Below are 14,324 nucleotides of genomic sequence, written 5' to 3'. Positions count from 1 at the left end.
CTCTCCGACCAAGACGACCTTTCACTCTTGACGAGCTGAAGCTCCTGCACCTATACTACCGCTTGGTCTGGAGACGGGGAAAGCTAACGCTTTGACTCAACACATTGTGATAGATTAGATATTATATTAGTAACATATAAGTAACGCAAATATAGTAATGTTATCGAGCGATTTTTCGTTTAATAGTTATTTAGTTATATATCGTGCACTTAATATTTCTTTCAGTATTTAGCATCTTCAAAGAAAACGAAAATTCTGAGTATTATACTTCGTATATTTAACTTGACGAATTTCTTCCCTATTAAGCCTTCTCCCAAGTCGAAAGTAGAGAAGACAACGGAGATGTTGAGCCACAAGGTCGCATATGAGATTGTAAGGATCGATAAGGTTCGCTGGGACCTTTTCTGTTTCAGCAATTTCAGCGCAATGCGTGCACCGATGAGGCTACCATCATAAACAAGAGATTACTGACAAATTTACAAGAAAAACAAATAAATTACTTACAGCCATGCCAATTTAATTTATTTTTTTGTAAGAAGGAATCGACAATATTGCACGTGCCGTGTTAAATCGTTATACAGGATTCTGAAACTCCAATATTTGAAATAAAGTACCCAAGATTTATCCACGCTCAGCGTTTCGTACTCAACAAATTGCCTTCTGCAAGACTAATTCTTGGAAATGCTTAGTCTTAGAACTATAATTTACTAAAATCACATGAAGCCTAACATTCATCGTTCCTCGGGTTGTATTATTTCCTTTATGCGTCAGTATAAATCGGTTGCGAGAGGCAGTCTAAAATAAGTTTTACGATACGCGCTGACACTCTTTCACTCTCACAGAACATCATTCATTACGCGTCAATAATCTCAAAATAGCCGAGCTAATTTTCAATGAAAATGTGTTTTGTTTGTATAAAAACAAACCGGAACCATGACTCAAACTATCATTTATGAAATAATATTTCTTACTGGAACTTCTTCATCAGATGTGGCAACCAACGTTGTTCTCACTTCTGGCGCTTTCTATTCTATTCTATTCTATTCTATTCTATTCTATTCTATTCTATTCTATTCTATTCTATTCTATTCTATTCTATTCTATTCTATTCTATTAATTTCGTACCATCATTATTTATTATGGCCTTGACGAAGTCTTGTGCGCCTTCCTTTTAATGAGCCATAAAGACGCTTAAATGTTTAGTTTTATTTCTGAAGTTCTAAAGTTGTTTTTGAAATCAATTGCTGTCCGTTCTAAAGATGCATTTAAAATGAAATTTCATTTACAAGTGCATAGTACATACAAGTGCAGAATGAAATAGTTAACCAAAAACAAAATATTTTCTACGAATTCATTTTCTCTTTAAGAAAACGTTTGAGGAGAATTCTTGGGGTTCTGAATTAATTATTATTCTATATGATCAGAGGCATTGAACGTAGAGGATAATAGGTGCCCAATATTTTGTTGGAAGCGAAATCTATTTTAATGCTAATTTTTATTAGGTTTGAATGAATAAAGCCATTTGCTCTTCAATCGTGAGCTCTGATCCAAACTAAATGAACTAACTACGAGTAGTTTTTCTCCCGGCTCAATGTTTTTTTTTTTGCTCTACTTGTGATATCTGAAATGATCATCGTGACTTCAAAGCATATTACGAGGTTGAAAAATACTGCAATTTATCCCAATATAATTTTCTAAATCAATTTCTCATTTTTCAACTGTGCATCAGGAATACAGAATAATTCCTCGGTATTGTCAAATGCTTGTCCATGTACAAATAGTTTTTTTTCGAAATTAATTCATTATCAAATTATTTGCACCGTGAACGCCTTGCGGATGTCATTTGTTATTCCAACTGTGACGTCACCTTGGCTCTTGTGACATCTCCTTGTGACATCAAACTTATTTGTAACTTCGGTTTTGCTTAAAATAAGACTATTTGCATGCAGTAAATAAATTACAATGCTTCGTGATGAACGAGTACTTGAAAAGGCCGCTTCAAATCAGCATTCTTCAGACACAAACGACGAAGCAATTGAACCTCTTGAAACGACCCAATTTGAGTACTACGACTATTCATTAGATGAGTCAGAAGTGGACGGATCTGAGTCTGAACCTGCGTCATTAACCCCTCAGTTCAGTTCAGTTCAGCATTCATCACTGAGTGAACCGCGTCATGCATCTCAGCCTCTTCAGCAAGGTCAGCCTCTTCAGCAAGCTCAGCCTCTAGACTAAGCTCAGCCTCTAGACCAAACTCAGCCTCTAGACCAAACTCAGCCTCTAGACCAAACTCAGCCTCTAGACCAAGCTCAGCCTCTAGACCAAACTTTGCATTCTCTGGAATACCAAGAAAACTTGTTGGATATTGAGAAAATGTTGACATTTTTCCCCCTAAATTGAGAGGAGGCTGCATTTTCTGGAATACCAAGAAAACTTGTTGGATTGTGAAAAAATGTTGGCCTTTTTCCCCCTAAATTAAAGGGAGGCATGAGTTAGGTGTTTCATTTTGGTTTGAGTGGAAAAGGTTGACTTCTTGAAGTTTATTGAACTTGCAGCCGTGCAAGTGGTAACAAAATAAACGACATATGTTGGGCACTCGCATTTTTCAGGGTAGATATACATAGCTAAGCCGTATGCGTATAAACTTTTCGACCAAAAGCCGTTTTTGGTTAAATGCCCATCGATTGGAAGTTTTTTAGTATTTATAAGACTACGAAAAATCGTTCTTTGTAAATAAATAGAGACTTCTTTGGCTGTTTTTAAATTCTATCTGAAGGCTTGTTTGATGAATATTCTCCAGATTCTCAGTCCCATGAGAAAAGATTAAACAAAATGTTTACTCGGTATTCTCACTGAAAATGACACTAATCTCTCTAATAACATTAAAATGTGCAATTAATCATAATTCCATATAAAAAATACATTACAAAGGCTGGGAAAAGTCGTTAATTACGTACACGAAGTACTTGTAAACTCATACTTGCTGTGATCGGCTGCGGACCATTTTCAGTGCAGTTGAATAGCGTCAAGCAGGTCGAGTTTTGCGGGTAAGCTTCGCTCAGCTGCGCCTCGGTTCCGTCCTCTTTTGTGCATCGGTCAGTAGCGGCGTTCATCGAATCTTATGAATAAAATAATATAATTTAACAATTTGGCTCGAGACCAATACGACTGCCGCCCATGCGAATCAAATACCAATAAATACATTTCATGTTTATATCTAAATTGTGTTATCAAGAAGTTGACTTCATTTTTTTTTAATACAGTAGCCGTTGGTTTGCTCGATTGATTAGCATTAGACATCGAAACTACAATTATTTCACGTTTCTTGTTCCTAGAATATAACCCAAAAATAAAATATACAATAGTAACGTACCCACGAAGGACTTCTTGATTTTGCATTCCGTAGCACCGACAGCGATGCCCACACCGCCCGGTGCGCTCATGACAGCATCAGCTCCCATCACCTGACATTGCGCCCCGACGTCCGTTTTTGTGTAGCACGACACGACAGACCAGCTCAGCGACTGTGAAATTCCAAGACAATGCATGGCTGAGTCCGTAGCATACGTGGCCATTTGGTACCCGCTCTTCTCCATGGCCGTTTTGTTCGCAGTTGAAGGTAACCACAAGTCCTTTGAATTTATTACTGCCTCTGATAAATGTAACGCGGCCATGGACATCAAAAGAATTAAGAAGACTGCTGGTGACTGCAGTGAGCGACTCATTTTTACGACGCGTGTTTTGATGAGAATATTGTAGAAACGCTATAGAAGGATCAGTTCACATCTGGAAAGTTGATTGTAGATCAGACAAATGCATGGAAATCCACAGTCTTGAGCTTGATTTGCTCATGAGAGTTCCTGGAATTACTTCGGCACGCTGAGTTGATCAAAGGTTTAAGGGGTTTAAATAATGATTTAATAGTTAATGGGTTTAAGCCCCCAATAACTGCGAGCAAACGCAACCTTCTTCACCAGATCTCAGGCCCGATCTGAGGGCAATATACAAATATATTCGCGCTCAGACTTATTTAAACCACCAAAAAGAGAGAATATGTTGCAACGAAATTCATAGGTAATAATTAGCTTTTTCGGTGTTAAATTGCTAATAATATTTAAATTTCTTGCTTCAAAACCCAGTATGTAAGCATCAATGCTATCATTAAGTCTCTGGATTGCTACTCAACCATTTAAGTTGTATGTCAGTCCGGCAGATTCTGTACAGCGAACGTTTTCATAGCCACAGGTAGAAATATATCCAATGACAATTTAAACAAGTTAAATCAAAAAGTTTTTAGATTTATTCAACATTGATCACTGAAAATTGGGCTTCTGGAAAGTCATCGATAATGATGATCACGAAAACGTGTCTGACTGCGATTTAAATAACAAATCTTTTACTTGACAGTAAAGTATCAGAAGCTTTTTTTAGAAACTTTAAAGTTATTTTTCGCTAAATTATAATGATGTTTGCACCTGGGTGATCTCGATGCATTTTTAAAGTCTGTTTAAGAAAATAATGAATTTGGGAATGAACACGAACCTGCTTCAAGATTTAATTTTCATGAAGCCAAAAAATATTGTGAACCACATATAAAATTTCTCCCGAAAGATATTGTGATCCACGTCTAAATTGCGATGAAGCAATAAATGACTAAAATTTTATTTTATTGAGAGCAGAATAAATGACACTGAATATTAGTTAGATTTCATGACTGACTCGCTGACTTACCCACTTTCCGAGTAAATCTCTCATAATGGCACAGAAAATTACAGTGCGTGTTGCAAGGGAGATAATATCACTCATCATATGATAATAATATGTGCCATAATAATACTACGGCACGCATTAGTCAATACAGCGTCAATATCATCGTTAATCCATCATTCCAATATCGAACTGGTAAAGGTCATATTTAAGTGGCAGCTGCATTAAGATTACTGGTCACGATGTCAAAGAAGGCTTTTCTCTTCTCTTCTACAATATACATAAATATACAACCTCGCATGAAGAAATCAGTTTTGATGTGATACTTTTCAGGTGCTACCTGGAAGATATATTGCATAGACGTAATTAGAAGAACAAAAATTAAAAAATTTCCAAATACTCTATTAAGGAATTTCGAATAAATTTCTATTACGAAACGAAATGACATTGTACGCTTATTACCAAAACTAATACGACATTTTTCACCGCCAACTTTCAATTTAAAAATATCGCCTTTATCTCGATGTCCGTTTTGCCTCTCGTTCTCAATGATCTTGTTGAAGGAAAATTGAAAAAATTAATTTTACTTCCTTACTTCTCTGAAAAAATTTTAATTTAGTTATGAAATGAATGTTAGTGCAGGGATTGTTAAGCGTTCTGCGAAATATGTGTAATGTAAACATTTTCGCTAGAAAACATTCACATTAATTTTTCGTTAAGACAAAAGATTCAGAATCTTTACATATAAAAAACTTTTTATATTCCAATAAAAGCTTCCAGCAGAGCAACTTTTTTTCAATTAAAAAATGAAGAAAGCTTCACAGACTTTAAGATTACACATGGATTCAACATTGGAACGTTTAAATCCACACATGCATTCATAGGTAGAATTTGACTGAGCAATAATTTCTCTTTCGAATATTAGAAATCGATCCGTCAAAAATGAGGCGACCACTTGTATTCAATTGAAGGTATTTGTATTTATATTCAAGGTACATTCATTAATCACACGTTTCATCAATAAAGTTTATTTATGTTTTATATTATATTCTTCATGCATTTATTTATTTCTGATTTTTTCAGTTTACGTACTTTGAAGCGTGAAATTTGGTCTTCTCTCGCATGCATCTAACTAGGAGCATGTAAAATGAAGTCTTATAATAAAAATCATCTACACTAAAGATAGAAAAATCTCAATTTATTTTAAAAAAATTGTAACTTGCGTTGAAAGAACAATTTATCATATTGTGCATGGGTTTTGTGTCACTTGTCGATGACGAGAAATGTTTGAAAATTGTACAAATGTTCTCACAATTCCTCTGAGAATGAATGCATCGCTAAATGAATATGTATAATGCGCATATCAGCATAATTTATAGCCAGTCCAGTGAAGCAACTTGCAATCTAACTACTTCACAAATAAGTGTAAATTTTTACAATTGCATTACAATTTCTTTGCTATTTTAAAAGTCTTTCATTTAACAGATGACAGTTGAAAGGTACATACACCGAATGCATATATTAGGAATTGCTTCTACCTTGATTATGTTGAACAATAATCGTCGGAACTTCGATACAATTAAATATTGTCACCAATATCGTTTGAATATTCTTTGATGATATTCATGAATCATTGTTCTAAGGTATCGAAATTTCAACTCATGACTTTTTTTGAACACAGAAGCGAGAAAGATAAATTGATTATTTCTTTATTTTAAATTTCCATTATACTTTCATCAATGTTCGTTTCTATAAAATTTTTATTTATGGTACGAGGTTGCTAGGGAAAATTACAGTGTAATAAATGGTAAAATATGTAGTGTGATCGAACTACTTCAGGTACATTTACATTAGATTAATATGAATGAATCATGTCAGGTTTCCTGATAAAACTCAAAGAAAGGAAAATATGTATGCGACAATATTCCAAAAAAAAAAGATATTTTTTACGACTAGTCTTCAAATCTTATGTCCAATAACAATTTTTTTTCTATTCCATCGGATGTTTTAAATTGACGAAAAAGAGATCATTATTATAATAATATTGTATAATAATATTTTAGATTTTATAAGTCGGTCATATCACATGTTCCAAAATTAAAATAAAAATAAAGATCACTCAGTGATCAACTCAGATCACTGCGCGCGCTACAATTTTTTTACACTTGCAATTTTTTTCCGAAATTATCCACTCTAGATTGACCTAAATTCATATTTTTTTTTATCAAATAATACGACAGCATATCAGATAAATATCAGACTTGAATTAGTCACAGAATAGCCACTGTATTCCATCACTCGTGTTCTGATCAAAGCTATCCCTTGTGTGGCAGGCAGTTGGAGTAACCTGTCACTTAACTAGATCCTCTCAAAATTACGCTAGTATCTATTAGTACTAGATCCTTAACTAGATACTATCAAAATTACGATTTTGTACGTTCGACAGTCAACTGCAATGACGGCTTTTCAAGTTAAACCCACCAATCACGGCTGAGAAATCGTCCGCTACGAGTAGTTTCTAAAGTTTTAATAATACGGCCTCGAAACTCCATGTATACTTGATGAATGATTAGATTTTATGCAGACTAACTTCTTCGACTCGCATGATGAATGCAATGAATGCCTTCAGCTGCAAAATGCGATTAGAAGTTCAGAATGCATTATTTGTGCATCGAACTTCATTTTAAATAGTTTCAATGTTTTCCGAGGTAATGACAGGCACAAGGTTAGCTATATAATAATAATCCTATAAATGTCAGTATTTGCTAGGGCATTAATGCATTATTTTTGCCTCATATTAGAATATTTAATGTAGTTAACAACCTCTTACTATTCAAACAATAGTAGCTAGTACCGCTTTGTGTTAACACGCGTGCTGAAAACTACTCATCGTCGCGTGGCGTGTCATTTCGTGTCGTCCTCGGAGCTTCCAACATCCCTTAACCCAAAGTTTATTAAGCTTTAGAAAAGAGCTAATAATTGGTTGTTGCTCTAAATCATATGCTCCATCCAATAGAATCATATCATAATTAGGTGTAGTGTCCAATGTTACCCCATTCACTGTCTCAGATTACCCGGAGTCAGGGTATAGTGGGACATTTTGCTTTATTTCGTATTTTCATTTTTTTAAGAACAGTTCTAATCATTACCTAAATATTTTGAAATGTAACAAGGGATGTAAGGTTTAATTTCATGTGGCATTTTATCAGTAAAATAATTGTGTTATTTTTAATTTAATTTGTGGCGTCCAATTGTACTTCAGTTACTCCTACGACCAATAAATAGGCTATAATAGGCCTCTGCGCACATGCCTCCTCCCCTTAAGTACTCATCATTTACAAACTCATCCTTCGATTACTCGTCTATGCTTGGTAGGCAAGTTTCTGCCTCTTATACTAAACAATCCCGGGCACCACACTGCTGATGACAGCTGTTGAACCGAAAACTTCCTTTAAATTCCAACAAATCCTGATTGCCGAGAATCTCTGGTTCCAAAAATCTGAGGTACATTTTTGTGGTTCACTTGATTTTGTGGATGATCAAGATTCAATTTTCCAGTTCAAGTATAGCAGTACATGAAGGGATAAATAAACAATTGGATTTTGATAAGCTGCTTCAGCACTCGGTAACGGCTCATAAATGACCGTGCTTGATGAAAAACTCCTTCATCCTCAATGCCGTGAAGAATAGCGAAGTTCTTACGTAAATAGTGCATGGCTTCTTGCTTGTTCCCAAGCAATGTAGTTTAATTGTATTGTAGAAGTGCAATCTAATGCATTATCCTTATTGGATATACTTATATAGGACTTCTTTAGACGTCTTGTTATTTTGTTTCAGAACACAGGACGTCAGAATACATGGCATCTCCCCACTTCAATCATTGTCAGTTGAGAGGTTTGAATGGATCGTGGCTAAAAATGATACGTGTCTTGGAGTATTTTCTCTTCCATAAAATTATTTGCTCCTATGTACTGGATACAACCCATAACACTTTGTTTTTCGCACACACATATGTAGATTCTAAATAAAAAAATTGAAAGCATAAACTCGGCTTTTGTGTTGATGAACATTCAGTCGCCAATCAGTGCCTTGACATTCGTTACCACAGGATGGGCCAGGGATCAGCTCATAAGCTCTCGTGTCTTTGCAAAACAAAGGGGACCATCTAAGTTAAGGCATCAAGGCATTCTGTGCTTCTGACAAAGGCATTCCTCTGTGTACTCTGCTCGCATCTCTGTTCCCTCCTACCTTAATACTCACTCATTACAAACTAATCTAAAATATACTCCATCAGTTCAATTAACCTACAATGTTTAAGAAGATAAATTAAAGCAATAGGCGCTGTAATAGTCGATCGAAATTGAGGATCATATTAAGAGCGCTAGCTCAAAGGGGCCGGGGTAAGCTTCTTCAATCGCGCAGAACGTCTTTAGAGAAAGGTTTTCCTCATTCTAACGGCTATTCTTATAAAAAAATTTCTTGCAGCTTTCTCTTGAAGTATTATCATATTGTTCCGCGAGGCTAAACATGATACATGTTCAACCTACGCAGCTCTAAGAAATATAAAAAACACTGTAGAAAGTCCTGTGTTGTGATATTGGCACCAGGAGCATGATTTTCCTGCGCATTGAAAAGTTTATATGAAAATATTTTTCACGATGTTCAGAGGATGTAATAAACAAACATTTTCTAACGAAAGTATCTATCCGGTAAGTCACTAACGACCGGCGTCTCTACTTCTTCATCTCCGTGGTTCAATTTTATGGGCCATCCTGAGAACAAAAGACTGCCAAGGAAGTCAAAGGAAAGATTAAATACTGTTTTTAACTGGCTCTTGTAGAGTATAGGTAGGCCTGGAATAAATTTAGGGCCGTTTTTATGACATCCCAAAGGCACGGCGGCGAAGGCAAAACACAAATTTCTATGAAAGTTCAATTAAATATACAATATCTTTTCTACTCCGACAAAAACTATTGAACAATCAAGCTTTAATTAGCTAATTTATTTGGTGTTTTATTTTCTTTTGCATTCTTGGTTACGCAAACTAATGGCATAAGTATTATTATCGTTATATTTGCCACAAAAATCAAGCCCATACACTAGGATCCCGCTTGTCATGAAACATGGTTTGTATGTCGCCGTATCACGCGTCGATGTCGCCCCAACTCTCACGATGAAGCGCCCACCATGCAAGTCTGGCACAACCGCCTGCCGCAGTCGCGTCGCGCTCGCCGTCGTGGTGACGTGTGTTCCGTTCCGGCGTCTGACACTCCAATATCGAAGGTGAGAGTCTTATTATTTTTCCTGCTTATCAAATGACAATTTTCAAATGTGCAGCATTCGAATCGTTTGTAGAAACCATAGCTTTGATGTTATAATGTTGCCAAAAGAGTGTAAAACAAATGTTATCAGTACAGACGGGATTCCCTGTCACATTTACATTTCAAGGTTTTATTCACGCTTAATTGAAAATTCCTTCAATCAAAACTTTTACTAAAACTTTTCTTAAATTAAACCACTTCGCTCTGCATGATTCATTCGAGGTTCAATACAACGCATGTCTCAATTAACACTGCAAATCAATCAACATCGGGAAGTTATTCGAGTTCATGAAAGTTTTAATCTTGCACGATGCGTTTGTTTCCTCGTAATCAGTAGAGTGCTGGCCCAAGACCGCTGCGCGCTCGAATCAATCAGTGCTCGGTAGCCTGAAGTTCAGATGGAGTTGCGTGAGCGGCTTCTTTCGTCCGTGCATTGTTGCGGTCTCTGTTGTAACATTGCGTGATTGTGACTCTCGGTTGGTGAGCGAAGTTGCCTCCTGCAATTACTGTGAGCAAAATACTTGATTGCTTTTGCATGTAAAGGTACAGTTGCCAGATGATATCCTTGTTTCACTTACTTCCATTCCAAAACGTGGATTTACAGGATACTGTTTTTTTGACAGTCTACATTAATATCTATTCTCTGGTTCTATCTATTCGTCATATGGTTCTATCTATGAACCATATGACGTATATAACATATATGATATATATTTTTACATCTGTCGCATGAAATGCGTTATATTGACCTGCGCTCGGAGAGAGGCTTGAAATCGGGGCATAGGGCACCTGGAGACACGACACTCTACGACCAAGACGACCTTTCACTCTTGACGAGCTGAAGCTCCTGCACCTGTACTACCGCCTGGGTCTGGAGACGGGGAAAGCTAACGCTTCCACTCAATACCTAGTGATAGATTAGATGTTATACTAGTAAGATATTAACAACGCAGATATTGGTGACGTTAGCGTTCATTTAATAGCTATATATCGCGCACTAAATTTTTTCTATTCTTTTATTCTTAATACATTTAAATTGGGTAATTTCTTCTCTATTAAGCCTTTTTCCAAGTCGAAAGTAGAGAGGAAGACAAGAAAGACGTTGACCCATGAGGTCGCATATGAGATTGTAAGGATCGATGGGCTTCGGAGGGATGGTTTCTGTTGCAACAATTTCAGTGCAATACGTGCACTGGTGAGGCTACCATCATGAATTAGAGATTACTGAGAACTTTACAAGAAAAACAAAAAAAATATATTTAGAGCTATGCCATTTGAATTTATTTTTCTTTCATTAGAAGGAATCGACAATTGCATGGGCAGAGTTAAATCGTTGTACAGGATTCTAAAACTCCAATATTTGAAATAAAGTACCTGAAATTTGTCCGCGCTCTGCGTTTCATACTAAACACGTTTCTTCTTCAAGGTTAATTCTTGGAAATGCTCTGAGTCTTAGTACGTTAATTTTTTGTCGAAAAAATCACATGAAACCTAATATTCATCATTCCTTGGGTTGAATTGATTTTTTATTTGTCAGTATAAATGATGAGCGAGAGGCAGTCTAAATTAAGTTTTGCGATACGCGCTGTCACTCTTCCACTCTCACAGAACATCATTATATGTCAATAATCTCAAATTAGCCGAGCTAATTTTCAATGAAAATATGTTTTGTTTGTATTAAAAAGAAACCGGAACCATGACTCAAACTATCATTCATGAAATAATATTTCTTACTGGAACTTCTTCATCAGATGTGGCAACCAACGTTTACTAAGGATACTAAGGATCCTTACCTGTGTAGGATTTCCTGATTTTACAAGGAGTAGCGCCGACGGTGCCATTCTTCCTGCCAGCCACAGCTATGACCGCCTCTGCTCTCCAGGAACCATACTTTCAAAACTCGCTAAGCGAACGTAATCACTTACGCGCTATTTTCTTGTCTATGATTTGTGGATTTTGCTTGAAAGGCGGTCAACGATTGGCTGATGAACTTACGATCTCTTAACTTTTTTTGAAAGTGTGGGCCCAAATTTCACACTGTGAGCCCTCGCGCGCTGCAGAAAAACACGACGCCACGGACCAGTTGAGGCTCTGAGCGATGCCCAAGCAATGCATTGCTGAATCACACGAGTGGGCAACCATTTGACCGGCGGCGCTTGCTTCCATTTGCATTTCATTGAGCGTTGAAGATATCCATAGTTCCGACATAATTTCCGCGGATGAGAAACTCGGGATAGATATTATCAAAAATATCATACAAACATTCCGTATTTTTAAATGAATTCCGTCCCTCATTGTTTCGCCCATCAGGTGAATTCAGCAGACAATAATACCTTATTTTGAGCGGGTTGTTAAATACAGCGGCTTTGCTAGGAGTTGCTAATTACTGAATGACTTGATCGATGAATTTAAATTGGAAGCGCCGGTATTTTGCAAACTAAATATTTTGAAATATTTTTAAATAATCATGTCTTGCGACCTTTCTATACTAACTTTACAAGAAATCTGAAAGAATATGTACTCCTATCTAGTAATTTATAGGCTTGGACCCAAATCATAGACGAAAATTCCTTAAGTAATTGTAGCTACGCTTTAGGAAAATAATTATCGTTGTACGATTTGCATGTTTAATTAACTTCAATACAGACAAATTTCGTGCGTAGCATAAAGAGCAATTTGTGCAATTTTCCACTTCTAGTTATGAACAAGTCAGTGTTCTTAAAGAAGCATGAAAAAAACATTTCCACTCATTACACAGAAGGGAAGAATATCCTACTTTATGATTAAATAATTATAAATTAATCAGTGTCTTTTTCCAGTAGGCTGAACTGTTAAGTGCACGCTTAGTGGGAGGCACAAAGAAGCATGAATTACCGTTATAAAATTAATTATTATTATGCCTCTTGCCAGTTCATGTCGGATTTATTTACATTGTGTATGAATTGGAACTAGCTATTTTGCATGCAATACTGATTGGTGGTAATTATTCTATTGACAGTGTAAATAGGAAACACGGGAATCACTTATAATTGTGCAATTTTTAGAATTTTCTGGCATCGAATAATGAATTAAATCATACGTTATTATAATTTATGGACTATGCACTTTCACATTTGGGTTTTCACCAGCTTAAAAAGAAGCAGCTTTATTTTGCATGCTGTTCCGAGTGATTTCTGAAGCCAAGAAACTTCCGTCATTAGACTAAGATAATGTATTAATAGTTCTATATAAAGAAATAGACATGTAATTTTTTCTGTAAACTTTCACAATTGCTACCATTATCAATCTAAACTACTCGGACTTCTATATTGAAAATTTAGTAATAAATCTCGCTAATTTTGAGGATATTTGACTTTCATGCAGGCAGGGTTACTGTCCGGAAATTTTTGAAAAAATTGCGCTAACCAATAATGCTAATTTTTCTCCCACCCTGTCCTTTTCCATTAAATTAATTTCTTCATTTTAATTTAATAACATTTTTGAGTTTGTTAGCAAGAGCTGAGTACAACGAAAAGCGACTGCCTCGGTAATATTATTAGACTGTACCTTGAGTTGAAATTTCAACTTGAGTTGAAGTTGTATCTTGAATTGAAGTTGTCACTTGAGTTGAAGTTGCAGCTTGAGTTGACGTTGTAACTTGCGTTGAAGTTGCAGCTTGAGTTGAAGTTGCAGCTTGAGTTGAAGTTGCAGCTTGAGTAGAAGTTGCAGCTTGAGTTGAAGTTGCAGCTTGAGTTGAAGTTGCAGCTTGAGTAGAAGTTGCAGCTTGAGTTGATGTTGCAGCTTGAGTTGAAGTTGTAACTTGAGTTGAAGTTGCAACTTGAAGTTGACAGAGAGGAGTATATAAGTTGTAGCAGTTCATATCTTTCGCCATAAAGTCAGAAGAAATTGCCAGCAGTGCGCAGTCATAGCCATCCGCGCCAGTTGGGGATTGTTGATCCCAATAACCTGTACTGATGACACCGGGGCCTTCCAGGAGCCAACGCCAGGTATCGTTCACTTTCTTCAGGCCTACGTAAACGTCTTGTTGCACTGTCGGAAAATAAGAGTTATTATGTCAGTTGAATTCAGTTAATTAGTCGTAATTTCCTGTTCCTCAATTCAGGTAGACTTTAGTGATTTTTTTCTATATTCTGGCCTAATAAATAAGCGAGATTTATACCAAAATGACAATTTAAATAGTCCTACGAGACCACACCAACTAAAAAAATCCCACGTCGCTTCTACAGACCTCTAATAAATTGCTCGATTTCAAATTAGTGTTTCAATTGAGAAAATTTACTTGAGAGGATTAATTAA

At 36.2% G+C, this 14,324-nt stretch overlaps 1 protein-coding gene across 1 annotated transcript; it reads right to left on the bottom strand.

The window, feature by feature from the left end:
* Window positions 1-2,137: 2,137 nt before the first annotated feature.
* LOC125179176 lies at window positions 2,138-3,650 on the bottom strand. Its single transcript, XM_047884559.1, has 3 exons — window positions 3,374-3,650; window positions 2,981-3,118; window positions 2,138-2,337 (listed from the first exon to the last, which is right to left on the bottom strand). The coding sequence occupies exons 1-3, from the start codon at window positions 3,594-3,596 to the stop codon at window positions 2,138-2,140; spliced, it is 561 nt and encodes a 186-aa protein (XP_047740515.1). The 5' UTR covers window positions 3,597-3,650.
* Between the last annotated feature and the right edge of the window lie 10,674 nt (window positions 3,651-14,324).

Source organism: Hyalella azteca, unplaced genomic scaffold, assembly GCF_000764305.2.
Source record: "Hyalella azteca isolate HAZT.00-mixed unplaced genomic scaffold, Hazt_2.0.2 contig15595, whole genome shotgun sequence".
NCBI classification, from domain to species: Eukaryota; Metazoa; Arthropoda; class Malacostraca; order Amphipoda; family Hyalellidae; genus Hyalella; species Hyalella azteca.
Note: the sequence above shows the minus strand (reverse complement) of the source record. Positions and strands in the feature narration are given on the sequence as shown.